The following is an 18,801-nucleotide window of genomic DNA, read 5'->3' as shown; positions in this document are numbered from 1 at the left end:
AAGACTGTGAGCCCCAAGTGGGACAACCTGATTACCTTGGATCCTCCCCAGTGCTTAGAACAGTTCTTGGAACATAGTAAGCACATAACAAATACTGTTATTACTGTCATTACTATGAAGTGCTGCACTAAACATTGGGAAAGATATAAGATAGTCAGACAACTTGATCACCTGGCCCTACGTCCCCTCTCCATCCCCCCCATCTTACCTCCTTCCCTTCCCCACAGCATATGTATATATGTTTCTACATATTTATTACTCTACTTATTTGTGTATTTATTTTACTTGTACATATCTATTCTATCTATTCCTGGGGGACCTCTGAGGGGGGGGGGGCCCGCCCCCAGCCCCCCGCCCCACCAGGCCCGGGCTCCGGGGCCTCATTCCCCGGGGCCTCGTTCCCCGGGCCCCCGTTCCCCGGGCCCCGGCCCGGTCCCTGCGCCGTGCGCCGGCCCTCCCTCAGCCTCTCGGCCCCAAGCTCCTCGGGCCTCCTCAGCTCTCGTCAAGCCTCGGGCCTCCTCAGCTCTCGTCAAGCCTCGGCGCCGCCGCCGCCGCCGCGTTCCCGTTGCCATGGAGACGCCGAGACAGACTTCCGGTCCCGCCCCCTCCGGCCTCCAGCTCCGCCCCTGCCTCTTCACACCATGGCCACGCCCCCTTCTCCTCGCACTATGACCTCGCCCCCTCCCCCTATGCCCCCTTCCAATCACACTGTGACCACGCCCCCTTCTCCTCACACTGTGCCCCCCCTCACACTATGGCCACGCCCCTTCTCATCACACTATGGCCCCTCCCCCTCGCACCATGACCACGCCCCCTTCTCAACACACTATGGCCCCTCCCCCTCACACTATGACCACGCCCCCTTCTCCTCACACTATGGCCCCTCCCCCTCACACTATTACCACGCCCCCTCCTCACACTATAGCCACGCCCCTTCCCCCTCACACTTTGGCCCCGCCCCTTCTCCTCACACCGTGGCCCCGCCCCCTTCTCTTCACAGCGTGGCTCAGTGGAAAGAGCACGGGCTTGGGAGTCACGGGTCATGGGTTCGAATCCCCCCCCCACATGGCTGCTGTGCGACCTTGGGCAAGTCACTTCACTTCTCTGTGCCTCAGTTCCCTCATCTGTAAAATGGGGATTAAGACTGTGAGCCCCACATGGGACAACCTCATTTCCTTGTGTTCCCCCCAGCGCTTAGAACAGTGCTTTGCACATAGTAAGCGCTTAACAAATACCAACATTATTATTATTATTATTCACGTTATGGCCCCGCCCTTCTCCCCACACTATGACCCCGCCCCCTTTTCATTCGTTCATTCATTCGTATTGATTGAGCACTTACTGTGTGCAGAGCACTGCGCTAAGCACTTGGGAAGTACTAGTTGGCAACATATAGAGACGGTCCCTACCCCGCAGTGGGCCCTTCTCCTCACACCACGGCCCCGCCCCCTTCTCCTCACGCTATGGCCCCGCCCCCTTCTCCTCACACTTTGTACATATTTATTACTCTATTTATTTATTTATTTTACTTGCACATATCTATTCTATTTATTTTATTTTGTTAATATGTTGTGTTTTGTTGTCTGTCTCCCCCTTCTAGACTGTGAGCCCCCTGTTGGGTAGGGACCGTCTCTATATGTTGCCAACTTGTACTTCCCAAGCGCTTAGTACCGTGCTCTGCACACAGTAAGCGCTCAATAAATACGATTGATTGATTGATTGACTACGGTCCTGCCCCCATCCTGGCCCCGCGGCGTGGCTCAGTGGAAAGAGCCCGGGCTTTGGAGTCAGAGGTCGTGGGTTCTAATCCCGCCTCCGCCGCTTGTCAGCTGTGTGACTTTGGGCAAGTCACTTCATTTCTCTGAGCCTCAGTTACCTCATCTGTAAAATGGGGATTAAGACTGAGAGCCTCATGTGGGACAACCTGATCACCCTGTATCCCTCCGAGCGCTTAGAATAGTGCTTCGCACGCAGTGAGTGCTTAAAAGAAACATTATTATTATTAATTTCACACTACGGCCTTGCCCCCATCCTGGCCCCACCCCCTTCTCCTCACACTACAGCCCCATCGGGTGAGAGCTTAGAACAGTGCTTTGCACATAGTAAGCTCTCTCGACCCCATCCATCTTTCTGAGCGCCTCACACCCCACCTCGCCTCCCTTTCCTCCCTACCCAATCTTGATGACCAGATTACTGCTCTCAACTCTACCCTCTCTACTCAGCTCGACTCGCTCGTTCCCCTTACCCTTTGCCACTCTCGTACCACTAACCCCCAGCCCCGGATCACTGCCACTGTCCGCCTCCTTCGCTCTTATGCTCGAGCTGCTGAACGCTGCTGGCGAAAGTCTAAACACCAAATTTATCCTTTCCTGCCCTAACTCAGCCCTCTCCTCTGCCAGACAAAACTATTTCTCCTCCCTTATTGACACCCATGCCCATCATCCCCGTCAGCAATTCCGTACATTTAACTCCCTTCTCAGGCCCTCTGTTCCTCCCCCTCCTCCTTCCCTCACCCCCAACGATCTGGCCTCCTACTTCATTAGTAAAATTAACTCCATCAGGTCTGAGTTCCCCAAAATCACTCCTCCCCCTTCTCCAACCCCCTGCTCTCAACCCTCTCCGCTACTCTCCCATCCTTCCCAGCAGTATCCTCAGAGGAGCTCTCCTCCCTCCTCTCAAGTGCTACTCCGGCCACCTGTGCTTCTGACCCCATTCCCTCTCATCTTATGAAATATTTCGCCCTGTCCCTCCTCCCCTTCTTAACTCCCATCTTCAATCGCTCACTCTCCACTGGTTCCTTCCCCTCTGCCTTCAAACATGCCCACGTCTCCCCCATCCTAAAAAAACCCTCTAGACCCCACCTCCCCTTCTAGTTTTTGCCCTATCTCCCTATCATTCCTTTCCAAACTCCTTGAACGAGTCATCTACACCCGTTGCCTCGAATTCCTCAACGACAACTCTCTCCTCTACCCCCTCCAATCTGGCCCCCATCCCCTACATTCCACCAAAACTGCCCTCTCAGAGGTCACCGATGACCTCCTGCTTGCCAAATCCAACGGCTCATACTCTATCCTAATCCTTCTCGACCTCTCAGCTGCCTTCGACACTGTGGACCACTCCCTTCTCTTCAACATGCTATCCAACCTTGGCTTCACAGACTCCGTCCTCTCCTGGTTCTCCTCTTATCTCTCCGGCCGTTCATTCTCAGTCTCCTTTGTGGGTTCCTCCTCCCCCTCCCATCCCTTTACTGTAGGGATTCCTCAAGGGTCAGTTCTTGGTCCCCTTCTGTTCTCTGTCTACACTCACTCCCTTGGTGAACTCATTCGCTCCCACGGCTTCAACTATCATCTCTACGCTGATGACACCCAAATCTACATCTCCGCCCCTGCTCTCTCTCTCTCCCTTCAGGCTCGTGTCTCCTTCTGCCTTCAAGACATCTCCATCTGGATGTCTGCCTGCCATCTAAAACTCAATATGTCCAAGACTGAACTCCTTATCTTCCCTCCCAAACCCTGCCCTCTCCCTGACTTTCCCATCACTGTAGACGGCACTACCACCCTTCCCGCCTCACAAGCCCGCAACCTCGGTGTCATCCTCGACTCCGCTCTCTCATTCACCCCTCACATCCAATCAGTCACCAAAACCTGCAGGTCTCACCTCTGCAACATTGCCAAGATCCACCCTTTCCTCTCCATCCAAACTGCTACCCTGCTGGTTCAATCTCTCATCCTATCCCGACTGGATGACTGCATCAGCCTCCTCTCTGATCTCCCATCCTCCTGTCTCTCCCCACTTCAATCTATATGTCACGCTGCTGCCCGGATCATCTTTGTGCAGAAACGTTCTGGGCATGTTACTCCCCTCCTCAAAAATCTCCAGTGGCTACCAGTCAACCTACACATCAAGCAAAAACTCCTCACTCTCGGCTTCAAGGCTGTCCATCCCCTGGCCCCCTCCTACCTCACCTCCCTTCTCTCCTTCTCCAGCCCAGCCCGCACCCTCCGCTCCTCTGCCATCGCCCACCTCCTCACTGGGCCTCGTTCTCGCCTGTCCCACCATCGACCCCCGGCCCACGTCCTCCCCCTGGCCCGGAATGCCCTTCCTCCGCACATCCGCTAAGCTAGCTCTCTTCCTCCCTTCGAAGTCCTACTGAGAGCTCACCTCCTCCAGGAGGCCTTCCCAGACTGAGCCCCCTCTTTCCTCTCCCCCTCCCCATCCCCCCGCCCTACCTCCTTCCCCTCCCCACAGCACCTGTATATGTTTGTACAGATTTATTACTCTATTTTACTTGTACATATTTACTATTCTATTCATTTTATTTTGTTAATATGTTTCGTTTTGTCCTCCGTCTCCCCCTTTTAGAATGTGAGCCCACTGTTGGGTGGGGACTGTCTCTAGATGTTGCCAACTTGTACTTCCCAAGCGCTTAGTCCAGTGCTCTGCACATAGTAAGCGCTCAATAAATACGATTGAATAAATGAATGAATAGTAAGCGGTGAACAAATGCCATCCTTTTTTTTTTCCCACCTCCTCGCCGGCCCCGCTCCCATCCCAGCCCGGGCCGGACTCTCCGGGAGGCTGAGCTTCCAGCGGGCTGCTCCCGGGAAGTGCCGCGGCCCGGATGGCCGTCCCTCGGAGGGAGGGCTCGGGCTCCCGCTGTCCGTCTCCTCCGGTCGGGCTCACACCAGAGTCCCGGCGCTGCTGCTGACCGGCCGGTTGGGCCGGGACGTCCGGGGCGTCCGAGAGGTCCGGGGGGTCCGGGATGTCCGGGAGGTCCTGGGGTCCGGAGGGCAGCGGATGGCCGCGTACTCTGTCTGGTCGGGCCGGGCCGGGCGCGGGGGCTCCTTCAGGCCGGGGTTGGTGCGGGTCCGGGCCCCGGGGCCCAGCCGGATCTCCGCGTAGTGCAGCTCCTTGTCCGGGACCGGCTGCGGCCCCGGCTGCGGCCCCCGGGGCCCGGCCGCCTCCCCAACCACCTCATAGGTGTGATCCTGCGGACAGCCGGGCCGGGGGCGGGACGCTCAGCCGGACCCCGGGAGGGACCGACCCGGGCCACCGCCAACCCGGCCTCCCCGGGCTCCGGGGGCAGAGCCGCCGCCTCTTAAACGGGAATCTGAGCCCTGCCCAACGTGACTCGGTGGAAGGAGCCCGGGCTTTGGAGTCAGAGGTCATGGGTTCAAATCCCGACTCTGCCAACTGTCAGCTGTGTGACTGTGGGCAAGTCACTCAACCCCTCTGGGCCTCAGTGACCTCATCTGGAAAATGGGGATTAAAACTGTGAGCCCCCTGTGGGACAACCTGATCACCTTGTAACCTCCCCAGCGCTTAGAACAGTGCTTTGCACATACTAAGTGCTTAATAAATGCCATTCTTATTATCATTATTATTACTTAACTGCCAGCCGGCCCCATGAGGAACAGGGGCCGTGTCTGACCTGACTAAAACTGGTATCCAACCCAGCGCTTAGAACACTGCTTGACCCACAGTAAGCGCATAATAAATACAATGATAAATAATGATGGTATTTATGAAGTGCTTACTATGTGCCAGACGTTGTACTAAGCGCTGGAGACGATACAATCGAGTTGGCCGCAGTCCCTTGTCCCACATGGGGCTCAAGGGCTCAACCTCCCTTTTGCAGAGGTAACTGAGGCCCAGAGAGGAAAAAAAATATGGTATTTCTTAAGCACTTACTACATGCCAAGCACGGTTCTAATAACAAATAATGATGGCATTTATTAAGCACTTACTGTGTGCAAAGCACTGTTCTAAGTGCTGGCATAAATACAAGGTAATCAGTTGTCCCATGTGGGGCTCACAGTCTTAATCCCCACTTTACAGATGAGATAACTGAGGCCCAGAGAATAATAATAATAATGGCATTTGTTAAGTGCTTACTATGTGCGAAGCACTGTTCTAAGCGCTGGGGGGGATACAAGGTGATCAGGTTGTCCCACATGGGGCTCACAGTCTTATCCCCATTTTACCGATGAGGTAACTGAGGCACAAAGCAGTGAAGTGACTTGCCCACGGTCGCACAGCAGACAAGGAAAGCAGCGTGGCTCAGTGGAAAGAGCCCGGGCTTTGGAGTCAGAGGTCATGGGTTCAAATCCTGACTCCACCAGTTGTCAGCTGTGTGACTTTGGGCAAGTCACTTCACTTGTTCTGAGCCTCAGTCACCTCATCTGTAAAATGGGGATGAAGACTGTGAGCCCCCGTGGGACAACCTGATCACCTTGTAACCTCCCCAGAGTTTAGGACAGTGCTTTGCACATAGTAAGCGCTTAATAAATGCCATTAAAAAAAAAAGTGGTAGAGCTGGGATTAGACCCATGACCTTCTGACTCTACACCACATTGCTTCTCTAAAAAGTTATATTGTTATATATTGTTATATGTTGTTATTGATGCCCGTCTACTCAGACTGTGAGCCCGTTGTTGGGTAGGGAGTCTCTATCTATTGCCAAATTGTACTTTCCAGTGCTCAATAAATACGACTGAATGAATGAATACGGTTATATTGTTCTCCTGGTTATAGTGCATTCTCCCAGGCGCTTAGTACAGTGCCCTGCACCCAGTAAGCATAGGATCGATTGATTGATTGATGGCTGGATTGATAAGAGAAGCAGCATGGCTTAGTGGAAACGGCACGGGCTTGGAAGGCTGAGGAGGTGGGTTCTAATCCCACCTCCGCCAATTGTCTCCTGTGTGCCCTTGGGCAAGTCACTTCATTTCTCTGTGCCTCAGTTACCTCATCCGTAAAAGGGGGATTAACACTGTGAGCCCCATACGAGGGACAACCTGATTACCTTGTAGCTACCCCGGCGCTTAGAACAGTGCTCGGCACATAGTAAGCCCTTAACAAATACCTTTATTACTATTATCGAGAAACAACGTGGCTCAGTGGAAAGGGCCCGGGCTTGGGAGTCAAAGGTCGGGGGTTCTAATCCTGCCTCCGCCACTTTCATTCATTCAATCAAATTTATTGAGGGCTTACTGTGTGCCCAGCACTGTACTAAGCGCTTGGGAAGCCCAAGTCGGCAACCTATAGAGATGGTCCCTACCCAACAACAGGCTCACACTTGTCAGGTGAGTGACTTTGGGAGAACACTTCCCTTCTCTGGGCCTCAGTTCCCTCAGCTGTAAAACGGGGATGAAGGCCGTGAGACCTTGAATCTCGCCTCCGTGCTTAGAACAGTGCTCGGCACATAGTAAGCCCTGAACAAATACCTTTATTATTATTATCGAGAAGCAACGTGGCTCGGTGGAAAGAGCCCGGGCTTGGGAGTCAAAGGTCGTGGGTTCTAATCCCGCCTCCGCCACTTTCAGTCATTCAGTCGTATTTATTGAGGGCTTACTGTGTGCCGAGCACTGCACTAAGCGCTTGGGAAGTCCAAGTCGGCAACTTATAGAGATGGGTCCTATCCAACAACGGGCTGACACTTGTCAGCTGGGTGACTTTGGGAGAGCACTGCCCTTCTCTGGGCCTCAGTTCCCTCGCCTGCGAAATGGGGATGAAGACGGTGAGACCTTGAATCTGGCCCCCACGCTTGGAACAGTGCTCGGCACATAGTGAGCGCTTAGCAAATACCATTATCTTCGTCCTCATCACCGGCCCCGGTGTCCCGGGGTGGGCGGGGGTCAGCACGTACCGTGGCCGTTGTCCTGGGGGGCCGGGGCGGCGGCGGCGGCTGCTGGGCCGGGGTCCCCCGAGTTCGGGTCTCTGCTGGAGGGGAGGGGAGGGGGCGGGGCAGGGCGGGCCGTTGGCCGCTCCCCGGGGCGGCCGGGCCCCGGCCGGAGGTGGCCCCCCACCCGCGGAGCCCAGAAGCCTCCCCCGACCCCCGGCCCCCCATCCCCTCATCCCCCCATCCCCCCATCCCGCCGCCGCCCCGGTACCTGAGCTCCCCTTGTCCCTGACACAAGGAATCGCGCAGCTCCTGCGGACGGGGGACGGACGGGGAGAAGGACGGGACGGTCCCTGCTCAGCCCCGTCCCTCCCTCCGGCCCGGGGGCCGCATCCCGCCAGGAAGGACCCCCGCCTCCCCCGTCCCGGGGCCCGGGGCCCGCACTCACCGGCCGCCCCCGCGGCAGAGCCGGCTCCCCATGGCCCCCGGAACGCCGCCTCCCGCGGGAGCCGCCTTTCCTCGTTCCCGGGAGGGGCGGGGACGGGACGGGACGGGGCGGGACGGGGCGGGACGGGACGGGGCGGGACGGGACGGGGCGGGACGGGGCAGCTTTCGCCTCCGGCCACCGGCCCGCCCCTCCCGGGGAGCCCGCCCCCTGCTGGAGGAACCGGCCCGCCCCGGGGAGCCCGCCCGCCCCCTGCTGGAGGAACCGGCCCGGTCCGGCCCGGAGAGCCCGCCCCCTGCTGGGGGAACCGGCCCGCCCCGGAGGGCCCGCCCCCTGCTGGAGGAACCGCCCCGGGGAGCCCGCCCCCTGCTGGAGGAACCTACCGGCCCGCCCCGCCCCGGGGAGCCCGCCCCCTGCTGGGGGCGGGCTCTCCGGGCCGGGCCGGGTCAGGCTAGGCTCTCCGGGCCGGACCGGAGAGCCCGCCCCCTGCTGGGGGAACCGCCCCGCCCCGGAGGGCCCGCCCCCTGCTGGAGGAACCTACCTGCCCGCCCCTCCCCGGGGAGCCCGCCCCCTGCTGGAGGAGCCGCCCTGCCCGCCCCGCCCCGCCCCGGAGGGCCCGCCCCCTGCTGGGGGAACCGCCCTGCCCGCCCCGCCCCGGAGAGCCCGCCCCCTGCTGGAGGAACCGCCCTGCCCGCCCCGCCCCTCCTCGGGGAGCCCGCCCCCTGCTGGAGGAACCGCCCTGCCCGCTCCGGGGAGCCCGCCCACTGCTGGAAGAACTGGCCCGGGCCGGCCCGCCCCCTGCTGGAGGAACCGCCCTGCCCGCCCCGCCCCGCCTCGGGGAGCCCGCCCCCTGCTGGAGGAACCGCCCTGCCCGCTCCGGGGAGCCCGCCCACTGCTGGAAGAACTGGCCCGGGCCGGCCCGCCCCCTGCTGGAGGAATCGCCCTGCCCGCCTCGCCCCGCCCCGCCCCGGGGAGCCCGCCCGCCCGCCCCCTGCTGGAGGAACCGGCCCGGAGAGCCTAGCCTGACTCGGCCCGGCCCGGAGAGCCCGCCCCCTGTTGGGGGAACCGCCCTGCCCGCCCCGGAGGGCCCGCCCCCTGCTGGAGGAACCGCCCTGCCCGCCCCGCCCCGGGGAGCCCGTCCCCTGTTGGAGGAACAGGCCCGGCCCGGCCCGCCCCGGGAACCCCGCCCTCTGCTGGAGGAACCGGCCCGGGGAGCCCGCCCCCTGCTGGGGGAACCGCCTTGCCCGCTCCGGGGAGCCCGCCCCCTGCTGGAGGAACCGCCCCGGGCAGCCCGCCCCGGGCTGGAGGAATCGTCCAGGAGAGGCCCCACCCCCACCCCCTGCTGGGGGAACCGACCCGGCCCGGAGACCCCGCCCCGGAGAGCCCGCCCCCTGCTAGAGGAACCGGCCCGGCTCAGCACGGAGAACCCTCCCCCTGCTGGGAGAACCGTCCCGGAGAGCCCGCCCCCTGCTGGAGGAACCGCCCGGCCCGCCTCGGGAAGCCCGCCCCCTGCTGGAGGAACTGGCCCGGTCCGGCCCGGAGAGCCTAGCCTGGCCCGGCCCGGGGAACCCGCCCCCTGCTGGGGGAACCGGTCCGTCCCCTGTTGGGGGAACCGGTCCTCCCTCTGCTGGAGGAACCGGCCCGCAGAGTCCGCCCCCTGCTGGAGGAACCAGCCCGGAGAGTCCGCCCCCTGCTGGAGGAACCAGCCCGGAGAGTCCGCCCCCTGCAGGGGGAACCAGCCCGGAGAGTCCGCCCCCTGCTGGGGGAACAGGCCCGGCTCAGCACGCCCCCTGTTGGAGGAACCGGCCCGGCTCAGCCCGAGCCGGAGAGCCCTCCCCCTGCTGGGGGTAGCGGCCCGGCTCAGCACGCCCCCTGCTGGGGGTAGCGGCCCGGGTCAGCACGCCCCCTGCTGGGGGTAGCGGCCCGGGTCAGCACGCCCCCTGCTGGGGGAAGCGGCCCGGGTCAGCACGCCCCCTGCTGGGGGAAGCGGCCCGGGTCAGCACGCCCCCTGCTGGGGGAAGCGGCCCGGGTCAGCACGCCCCCTGCTGGGGGAAGCGGCCCGGGTCAGCACGCCCCCTGCTGGGGGAAGCGGCCCGGGTCAGCACGCCCCCTGCTGGGGGAAGCGGCCCGGGTCAGCACGCCCCCTGCTGGGGGAAGCGGCCCGGGTCAGCACGCCCCCTGCTGGGGGTAGCGGCCCGGGTCAGCACGCCCCCTGCTGGGGGTAGCGGCCCGGGTCAGCACGCCCCCTGCTGGGGGTAGCGGCCGGCTCGGCACGCCCCCTGCTGGGGGAAGAGGCCCGGCTCGCTCGGCTACGCCCCCTGCTGGGGGTAGCGGCCGGCTCGGCACGCCCCCTGCTGGGGGTAGCGGCCTGCTCGGCACGCCCCCTGCTGGGGGAACCGGCCCGGCTCGGCACGCCCCCTGCTGGGGGAACCGGCCCGGCCCTCCGGTCCGCACCCCCACTGCCGCGACTGCCCATTAAGTCCTATCAATCATAACAGTAATAATTGGAGTATGTGTTAAAGCGCTTACTAGGTGCCAGGCACTGTACTAAGCGCTGGCATTCATTCATTCGTATTTATTGAGCGCTTACTGGGTGCAGAGCACTGTACTAAGCGCTCGGGAAGTCCAAGTTGGCCACATATAGAGACAGTCCCTACCCAACAGGGGGCTCACAGCCTATCTGGAGTGGATGCATATCTATTCTATTTATTTTATTTTGTTAGTATGTTCGGTTTTGTTCTCTGTCTCCCCCTTTTAATAATAGTAATCATAATGATGGCATTTATTAAGCGCTTACTATGTGCAAAGCACTGTTCTAAGCGCTGGGGAGGTTACAAGGTGATCAGGTTGTCCCACGTGGGGCTCACAGTCTTAATCCCCATTTTACATTTTACCATTTTAGACTGTGAGCCCACTGTTGGGTAGGGACCGTCTCTAGATGTTGCCAACTTGGACTTCCCAAGCGCTTAGTACAGTGCTCTGCACACAGTAAGCGCTCAATAAATACGATTGATTGATTGATTGATACAAGCAAATCGTGTTGGACACAGTTCCTTTCCCCCATGGGGCTCGCTGTTGAGGGTCTGCGAGGCGGAGCAGGGGGAGCGAGCGGGATGGGTAGAGAGGGCCGAGCAGGCTGTGCCCACCTGACGGCTCGGATACACCCGATCTGGGATCTTTCCGGCCCAATTAGGAAGTTCTGGGTCCAGCCCGGACAGCTGTGGGCATCAATAATAATAATAATTATGGTATTTGTTAAGCGCTTACTATGTGCCAAGCACTTTTCTAAGCGCAGAGCAGTGTTATTCATCCCCACAGCTGGAACCAGGGGACCCCGGCCCCATAGCCCCCACAAAGCTAGCCACTGTGGCCATCCCTACCCCAGTGCCCCCCCTCACGACCCTCACGTCCCAGAGTGGGGGGTGTCACGGCCCAGGAGAAGGTCAGAGCTGAGGGCTCTGGGGTTTGGAAGAGGTGGTCACTGGCCATCTCTTCCAGGGAGCTTATTAAGAGTCAATTCTGAGAGGTTACTTAGTGCCCTCTTCATCCCCCGCCCTCCAGGAACCTCCTACCCTCTCACTGGAAAATGAGTTCTGTGTTTCAGTGCTCTCAGATCCCGGGAAGTTAGAAGCAGTGCGGCTTAGTGGAAAGAGCCCGGGCTTGGGAGTCAGAGGTTGTGGGTTCTATTCCCAGCTCCGCCACTTGTCAGCTGTGTGACTTTGGGCAAGTCTCTTAACGTCTCTGTGCCCTCAGTTACCTCATCTGTAAAGACTGTAGAGATTAAAGCAGTGAGCCTCACGTGGGACAACCCGATAACTTTGTATCTACCCCAGTGCTTGTCACCTAATAAGCACTTAAATACCATAACAATAATTAATATTATTGTTACTTTGGCCACTGACGACCAGATAGGCAGGGTCAGAGGATCTCCCCCTGCCCCCAGCAGGCCAGATTTCCCCAGGGGCTGAAACTCCAAGGCCTCCGCAGCCCCCTACCTCCCTCCAGACCCCAGCTTCGACCTTCTCCCAAGGCGAGGGGTCGGCGGGCGGCCTGGGCGGCCTCTCGGCGGTCAGGTGTCAGATCCGGCCGAACCCCCGGGCAGGCAGGCTGGGTGAGCCTTGCCCAGCCATCAGGGAGGGGGTGAGCTGACCTAGCGTCCGTAGCCTCGACCTTCCCTCCCAAAACAGAGAGCAGGGCAGGCGGGACCCTCAGAATGGGGCTTTATTGAGGCAGTCGGCCGGACGATGATCCCCCCGGCCCCTTCCCCCATCCCCCCGCAAATGTGAGCCCAGCTGAGGGTCAGCCCCCGTCCCCAGGAGCCAGTAGGCCCAGCTCAGGGCCCAGCCCCTTCCTCGTCCTGGTCCGAGTCGGGCGGGGCTGGCATCAGGGAGATGGGCACCTCGTTGACCTCGGTGTCCAGGGGCCGGCCGCCCCTCGGGGCCTCCAGGTGGAGGACGCCGTCGTGGGAGAGGGCGGCGCGGAGCCTCCAGGGGTCCACGTCGGGGGGCAGCACGTAGGTCCGGCACAGCTGGCGGGACACAAAGCCGTGGCGGTCCGGGCGCTGCGGGTGCTGGGCGGACACCTCCAGCAGGTTGTCCACCGTCCGCACGGACACCTCGTCCGGCGTGAAGTGGCTGACGTCCAGGAAGGCCTGGAACTTGCCCTCGCTGAGCCGCAGCTCCGAGACCCCGCCGCAGCCGCCCGCCCCGGCCTGGGCCGCCCGAGGCCGCACGTAGTAGCCGTGGAAGAGGGTGGGCGTTAGCAGCTCCTCCGGGAACAGGCCTGGACGGACAAGGCCGGGGCACCGGTCAGCTTGGGGTGGGGGGACAGGTGGGATCGGGGTGGGGAAGGTGGGAGAGAGTGGGGAGGGGTATCCTGGACGGGGAGAGATTTGGGAGGCGGACATTGGGGTGGGGCAGAAGGGAGGAGGAGGTTGTGGAGGAGCCAGGGAGGATATTAGGGAGGAACAGATGGGGGGAGGATTTGGGTCGGGGGGAAGCCAGGGAGGAAATTAAGATGAGGTAGAAGGGGGGAGATTGGGGAGGGGTATCCTGGAGGGAGAGATTGGGGAAGGGGACATGAGGGGGTGGGGAAGAAGGGAGGGGGAGGTTGCCAAGCAGCCAGGGAGAATATTATGGGGGGGACAGATGGGGGAGGATTTGGGGAGGTAGCCAGGGAGAGTATTAATAATAATAATTTTAATAATGATGGTATTTGTTAAGCGCTTACTATGTGCCAAGCACTGTTCTAAGCTCTGGAGTAGATACAAGATCATCAGGTTGTCCCACATGGGGCTCACAGTCTTCATCCACATTTTCCAGATGAGGGAACTGAGGCACAGAGAAGTGACTTGCTCCAAGTCACCCAGCAGAGAAGTGGTGGACGAGGGATTAGAACCCATGACCTCTGACTCCCAAGGCCCAGGCCCTTCCCTCTAACGGGGTAGACTGGGGAGGGGGGAGCTTGGGAAGGGATAGCCAGGCGGGATAACCGGTGAAGCCGGTTCTCTGTCTCCCCCTTCTAGACTGTGAGCCCACTGTTGGGTAGGGACTGTCTCTATATGTTGCCAGCTTGTACTTCCCAAGCGCTTAGTACAGTGCTCTGCACACAGTAAGCGCTCAATAAATACGATTGATTGATTGATTGATTGATTGAAGCCAATGGGAGAGGGAGATCGGGGCAGGGGAGAAGTTGGTGGGGGGGATCGGAGGGGAGGGTATTTGACAGTGTGGACACCGGTCTACTGGTTTTGTTCTGTTGTCTGTCTCCCCCTTCTAGACTGTGAACCCATTGTTGGGTAGGGACCGTCTCTATATGTTGCCGACTTGTACTTCCCGAGGGCTTAGTCCAGTGCTCTGCACATAGTAAGCGCTCAATAAAAATACGATGGACTAAATGAATGAATGAATAATAATGATGGTATTTGTTAAGCGCTTACTATGTGCGAAGCACTGTTCTAAGCGCTGGGGTAGATACAAGGTGATCAGGTTGTCCCACGTGGGGCTCAGTCCTCAATCCCATTTTCCAGATGAGGTCACTGAGACCCAGAGAAGCAAAGTGACTTGCCCAAAGTCCCATAGCAGACAATTGGGGGAGCCGGGATTAGAACCCACGACCTCTGACTCCCAAGCCCGGGCTCTTTCCACAGAGCCACGCCGCTTCTCTAATGAGGGGGATGTTGGGGGGCGCTGGGATTTGGGGGGAAGGGGGCAGGCGACCGGCCCAGATGAGGTCACTGAGGCCCTGAGAAGCAAAGTGACTTGCCCAAAGTCCCACAGCAGACAAGAGGGGGAGCCGGGATTAGAACCCACGACCTCTGACTCCCAAGTCCGGGCTCTTTCCACAGAGCCACGCCGCTTCTCTATGATGGGGATGTTGGGGGGCGCTGGGATTTGCGGGGAAGGGGGCAGGCGGCCGGCCCGTCCCGGGTCCGTTGGGGTTGGGGGGTCCGGGGGGTCTTTCCTTACCGTCCCCGAAGCGCTGCTCGCCCAGGCGACTGGGGTTGGCGAACTCGTACTCAGCGGCGGCGGGGTGGGCGTGGGGCACCGAGCGGCCCGACATGGTCCCTGCTCACCCTCCGGACCCTCCGGACCCTGCGGGCACTGTGGCCAGGCGCCGGGGCGGCGGAGGTCCAGGAGGCAGCCCCCTCCCCTCCTGTCCCGGCCTCCCGTGACAGTGACGCGAAGACCCCGATGGCCCAGTGCCCGGCACCGCCCCTGCCCGATATAGCTGCTGGCCCGAGGCCCTGGCACGTGGCCCTGGCACTCGAGAGCCGGCGGGGGGACCGGGCTCCTGGCTCCGCCCCAGCTGGGAGCCGGGGAGGGGGATGGTCATCTGGCCGGGGGAGCCCAGACGGACGGACAGACGGAGGGACAGCCTCCTCTCTTTTCTTAGCTCGGTGAGTCCCCAGGCCGGAATCACAGGCCGACCCAACCCCAGCTCGGCCCGCGGCCCCCGAGGCCCGGACTGACATCACCTTTCCAGAAACTTCACCGGGCACCGGTATATAAGGATCCCGTCGGGGCCACGGGCCGGACACGCCACCCGGCCAGCCAGAGCCCTCCGACCACCATGGACATCGCCATCCACCACCCCTGGATCCGCCGGCCCTTCTGGCCCTTCCCCACGTCCAGCCGCATCTTCGACCAGAGCTTCGGGGAGCACCTCCTGGACTCGGACCTGTTCCCCGCTTCCTTCCCCGGCTTCCCCGCCTTCCCCGCCTTCCCCACCTCCTTTCCGGCCCTGAGCTCCTACTACCTGCGGCCCTCCTTCCTCCGGCCGTCCAGCTGGATCGACACCGGACTCTCTGAGGTCAGAGCCCCCTCTCCCCCGAGCAGGGTCCGCCCTGGGTCGGGACCGGGGTGGGTGATAATAATAATAATGATGGCATTTATTAAGCACTTACTATGTTCCAAGCACTGTACTAAGCGCTGGGGAGGTTACAAGGTGATCAGGTTGTCCCACGGTGGGCTCACAGTCTTCATCCCCATTTTACAGATGAGGGAATGGAGGCACAGAGAAGTGAAGCGACTTGCCCAAAGTCACACAGCTGACAATTGGCGGAGCCGGGGTTTGAACCCATGACCTCTTGACTCCCATGCCCGGGCTCTTTCCACTGAGCCACGCTGCTTCTCTCCATCCGAGGAGAGATCCTGGTCAGACAGCAGGCCGGGCGGAGGGCGGTCAAAGGGTAGTTAGTGGACAGAGGGCGGTCAGACAGTAGACAGCGGACAGTGGAACGGCGGGGAGATTGTGCACTGACAAGGATCGGTCAGAAGAAAGACGATGGTCGGACTGCGGAGCGAACGGAGAGCGGTCAGACAGTAGTCGGTGGGCAGAGTAGACGGTGGGGATGGTGAGCTCGCCAGGGTCAGCCAGGCGAAGGATAATAATAATAATAATGGCATTTATTAAGCGCTTACTATGTGCAAAGCACTGTTCTAAGCACTGGGGAGGTTACAAGGTGATCAGGTTGTCCCATGGGGGCTCACACTCTTAATCCCCATTTTACAGATGAGGTAACTGAGGCCCGGAGAAGGGAAGTGACTTGCCCAAAGTCACACAGCTGACAATTGGCGGAGCCGGGACTAGAACCATGACCTCTGACTCCAAAGCCCGGCCTCTTTCCACTGAGCCACGCTGACTCTCTAATAGGCAGCAGAGTAAACAGAGTGATCAGACAGTAGTCAGTGGGCAGGGAGTAGGCAGCGGTGAGATGGTGGACAGCAAAGGATTGATTAAAGGGAAGATAACGGTCAGCAGAGCAGAGTGTGGTCAGTGGACAGTGGTGAAATAGTGGACTGACAAGGATCGGTTAGAAGAAAGAAGAAGATAGAAGCAGAGTGAACAGAGAGTGGTCAGACTAGTCAGTGGGCAGAGAGTGGACAGTGGGGAGACTGAGGACAGAGAGTGGACAGTGGGGAGACTGTGGACTGACAAGAATCAGAGGAAGGATAAGGACCAGCAGAGGGAACAGAGAGTGGTCAGGCACTCAGAGTGATTAGTAGCCAGAGAGGACAGTGGTGAGATAGTGACAGACCTGGATCAGTCAGAAGAGAGATAATGGTCAGCAGAATGAACAGAGAGCGGTCAGACAGTAGTCAGTGGACATAATGGAAGGGAGCCTGACAGGAAACATTCAGTGGTGAGTCGGTGGGACAGAGTAGGTACAGAGTGGTCAGTCAGTGGTTAGTGGTCAGTGACTGGTCAGACAGTAGACAGCCAGTGGTCAGAGACCCTCCGCCATCCTCTCCTCCGGCCTCTTCCTCTGGCCGCGGGGCTGGGAAGAGGGTGGAAGGTGGGAAACTCCCAGGTGGTGGAAGGCTGAGGCTGAGCGCTACCGTCCCCCAACTTCCCGGCCTTGGCCTCGACCAATCAGTGGTATGTATTGAGCGAGCACTCCCTGTGCGCAGAGCACTGGACTAAGCCCTCAGGAGAGTACAATACAACAGAATTGGTGGACATGGTCCACAAGGAGCAGATAAGTTTCTTTTGCTCGCCAACCCTGTCAGGCTGTTACCAGAATCCCTCCCGCCGGCCTTCCTGGCTCTTCGCTCTCCCTCTCGACTTCCCATTCTGCCCCTCCCCAGTTCTCCCACCTGGGGGGTTTCCTGGACTGGGAGGGGCTGGGCTGGAAGCCTCAAGGCCCAGAGGAGGTCTGTGGGGGTCTCTGCCCCTCCTCCTCCAACCCTCAGCCATGTCGGGGGTTGGGGCTGGCAGAGGAGCCAGGTTAAAAATATCCATGGAAGCAAACAGAGGGCCTGCAAGGGCGTTGGAAGGGCAGGCTGGGAAACTTGTTGGCTGAGAAGGGGAGGTGGCGGGGGGGTGGGTGGGGAGGGAGGGATGTCCCTTCCCTCTGGGGGTGGGGTAGTTATGATCATGTCATGGAGAAGTCTGGGCTCCCCCCACCCCACCCCAGCTGATCAGGACAGGTTGAGTCAGGGGCCCTGTACCATCCTCCACTCTCCCACCAGAGACCCCAAAAGTTATTTAAAGATTTTTGCAGCTGTAGTGGGGGATGACGGGTCCCGAGTGGGAGGGCCAGACTAGCTGATTTCAGGGGGCTCTGGGACCACCGCTCAGGCCTCGGGCTGGATAGGGACGGGGGCAGTGCCCCACGACCTTCCTCCTGACCCTGTGACACTCCTCTTTTCCCTCGGCTCCCACAAGATGCGACTGGAGAAGGACAAGTTCTCCGTGAACCTGGACGTGAAACACTTCTCCCCGGAGGACCTCAAAGTCAAGGTGCTGGGGGACGTGATTGAGGTGCACGGCCAGCACGAGGAGCGGCAGGTAACCGCCCGCTTTTGCCCCCCGCCTCTCTCCATCCCCTGACCCCCTTGGGGGTCCACTGGAAGCCGAGGGGACGACAGGGGAGAGGGAGGACGGGGCTGGGACAGGAAGCTGGACACGGGCGTTTGTGGTGAGAGGCTCTGTCTGAATTTTGGGGTCTCGCTTCCCCGGTGACCCTCCCTCAGGGCCGCAGGTGGGAGTGGGCAACATGGTCAGGCTCCTGGCTCTGCCCTGGGGCTGGACGCTGAGCAGCCCGGCCCCATGGAGCGGGGCTTCCTCGCCTCACCCCCTGCCTCCCTCCCTAGGACGAGCACGGCTTCATCTCCCGCGAGTTCCACCGAAAGTACCGGCTCCCGGCCGACGTGGACCCCCTCGCCATCACCTCGTCCCTGTCGTCCGACGGGGTGCTGAGCGTGACCGGCCCCCGGAAGCAGGCCGCCGGCCCCGAGCGCACCATCCCCATCAAGCGGGAGGAGAAGCCCGCCGTGACCGCGGCCCCCCGCAAGTAGGCTGACCCCCTCCAGCCCCGCCATCCCCACTCGGCCCAGGCCTGGCGGGAGGACACAGGCCCTGACCCGGCGGGTGCCGGTGCCGAGGGCGGGCCCAGGGGACCGAGCCAATAAAGCGTCAATCGTCAGCCGTGTCCGTGTCTGGTCTTTCTGGGGGTCCCGGGGGGGCTGCCGGCCTTTTGGAGATGGACGAGGGGTGGGTGGGAGGTAGAGGCCCTGGTGCGGGGTGGGGGGTTAGAGCAGATATCGCCCCATTCTCCTCCTTGACCACTCTCAGGCCAGAGAGGCCAGGGAGCAAGGCGGACAGAGATGGGGTCGATAGTAATAGTAATAAGCGCTTAGTACAGTGCTCTGCACACAGTAAGCGCTCAGTAAATACGATTGATGATGATAATAGTGGTATTTGTTAGTAATAATGGTATTTGTTAAGCACT

General features: G+C 60.4%; 4 protein-coding genes across 5 annotated transcripts; 2 read left to right on the top strand and 2 right to left on the bottom strand.

The window, feature by feature from the left end:
* Positions 1 to 4,498: 4,498 nt before the first annotated feature.
* On the bottom strand, positions 4,499 to 8,152 carry C11H11orf52 (chromosome 11 C11orf52 homolog). 2 transcript variants are annotated; one of them, XM_038754533.1, is made up of 4 exons: positions 8,070 to 8,152; positions 7,893 to 7,933; positions 7,649 to 7,722; positions 4,499 to 4,988 (listed from the first exon to the last, which is right to left on the bottom strand). In XM_038754533.1, the coding sequence occupies exons 1-4, from the start codon at positions 8,099 to 8,101 to the stop codon at positions 4,680 to 4,682; spliced, it is 456 nt and encodes a 151-aa protein (XP_038610461.1). In that variant the 5' UTR covers positions 8,102 to 8,152; the 3' UTR covers positions 4,499 to 4,679. The 2 variants fall into 2 exon arrangements, with proteins under 2 accessions (XP_038610461.1, XP_038610462.1); XM_038754534.1 differs by having other exon boundaries at positions 7,649 to 7,719.
* LOC119934742 (proline-rich protein 2-like) lies at positions 8,100 to 10,325 on the top strand. The gene is made up of 4 exons (XM_038754288.1): positions 8,100 to 8,142; positions 8,269 to 8,511; positions 9,171 to 9,947; positions 10,033 to 10,325. The coding sequence occupies exons 1-4, from the start codon at positions 8,100 to 8,102 to the stop codon at positions 10,323 to 10,325; spliced, it is 1,356 nt and encodes a 451-aa protein (XP_038610216.1).
* A 2,017-nt stretch (positions 10,326 to 12,342) lies between these two features.
* HSPB2 (heat shock protein family B (small) member 2) lies at positions 12,343 to 14,700 on the bottom strand. The gene is made up of 2 exons (XM_038754607.1): positions 14,534 to 14,700; positions 12,343 to 12,848 (listed from the first exon to the last, which is right to left on the bottom strand). The coding sequence occupies exons 1-2, from the start codon at positions 14,625 to 14,627 to the stop codon at positions 12,400 to 12,402; spliced, it is 543 nt and encodes a 180-aa protein (XP_038610535.1). The 5' UTR covers positions 14,628 to 14,700; the 3' UTR covers positions 12,343 to 12,399.
* A 233-nt stretch (positions 14,701 to 14,933) lies between these two features.
* Positions 14,934 to 18,495, top strand: CRYAB (crystallin alpha B). The gene is made up of 3 exons (XM_038753934.1): positions 14,934 to 15,377; positions 17,736 to 17,858; positions 18,164 to 18,495. Exons 1-3 carry the CDS (start codon positions 15,138 to 15,140, stop codon positions 18,365 to 18,367), a joined length of 567 nt encoding a protein of 188 aa, XP_038609862.1. The 5' UTR covers positions 14,934 to 15,137; the 3' UTR covers positions 18,368 to 18,495.
* Positions 18,496 to 18,801: the final 306 nt, after the last annotated feature.

Source organism: Tachyglossus aculeatus, chromosome 11 (assembly GCF_015852505.1).
Source record: "Tachyglossus aculeatus isolate mTacAcu1 chromosome 11, mTacAcu1.pri, whole genome shotgun sequence".
NCBI classification, from domain to species: Eukaryota; Metazoa; Chordata; class Mammalia; order Monotremata; family Tachyglossidae; genus Tachyglossus; species Tachyglossus aculeatus.
The sequence above is the reverse complement of the archived record's forward strand: the minus strand, read 5'-3'. Positions and strand labels throughout refer to the sequence as shown.

Bases quoted from the DNA above. Each gene is read 5' to 3' on its own strand.
- LOC119934742 (XM_038754288.1), top strand. From the start codon at position 8,100: ATGGCCCCCGGAACGCCGCCTCCCGCGGGAGCCGCCTTTCCTC. The intron at 8,143-8,268 runs GTTCCCGGGAGG...CCTCCCGGGGAG, and splicing joins CGCGGGAGCCGCCTTTCCTC to CCCGCCCCCTGCTGGAGGAA. The intron at 8,512-9,170 runs GTCAGGCTAGGC...CCCCTGCTGGAG, and splicing joins GGCTCTCCGGGCCGGGCCGG to GAACCGCCCTGCCCGCCCCG.
- C11H11orf52 (XM_038754533.1), bottom strand. From the start codon at position 8,101: ATGGGGAGCCGGCTCTGCCGCGGGGGCGGCCG. The intron at 7,934-8,069 runs GTGAGTGCGGGC...CCCCGTCCGCAG, and splicing joins CTCTGCCGCGGGGGCGGCCG to GAGCTGCGCGATTCCTTGTG. The intron at 4,989-7,648 runs GTACGTGCTGAC...GGCTGTCCGCAG, and splicing joins CCCCCAGGACAACGGCCACG to GATCACACCTATGAGGTGGT.
- HSPB2 (XM_038754607.1), bottom strand. From the start codon at position 14,627: ATGTCGGGCCGCTCGGTGCCCCACGCCCACCCCGCCGCCGCTGAGTAC. The intron at 12,849-14,533 runs GTAAGGAAAGAC...TTGTCCGTCCAG, and splicing joins CGAGCAGCGCTTCGGGGACG to GCCTGTTCCCGGAGGAGCTG.
- CRYAB (XM_038753934.1), top strand. From the start codon at position 15,138: ATGGACATCGCCATCCACCACCCCTGGATCCGCCGGCCCTTCTGGCCC. The intron at 15,378-17,735 runs GTCAGAGCCCCC...GGCTCCCACAAG, and splicing joins TCGACACCGGACTCTCTGAG to ATGCGACTGGAGAAGGACAA. The intron at 17,859-18,163 runs GTAACCGCCCGC...CTCCCTCCCTAG, and splicing joins GCCAGCACGAGGAGCGGCAG to GACGAGCACGGCTTCATCTC.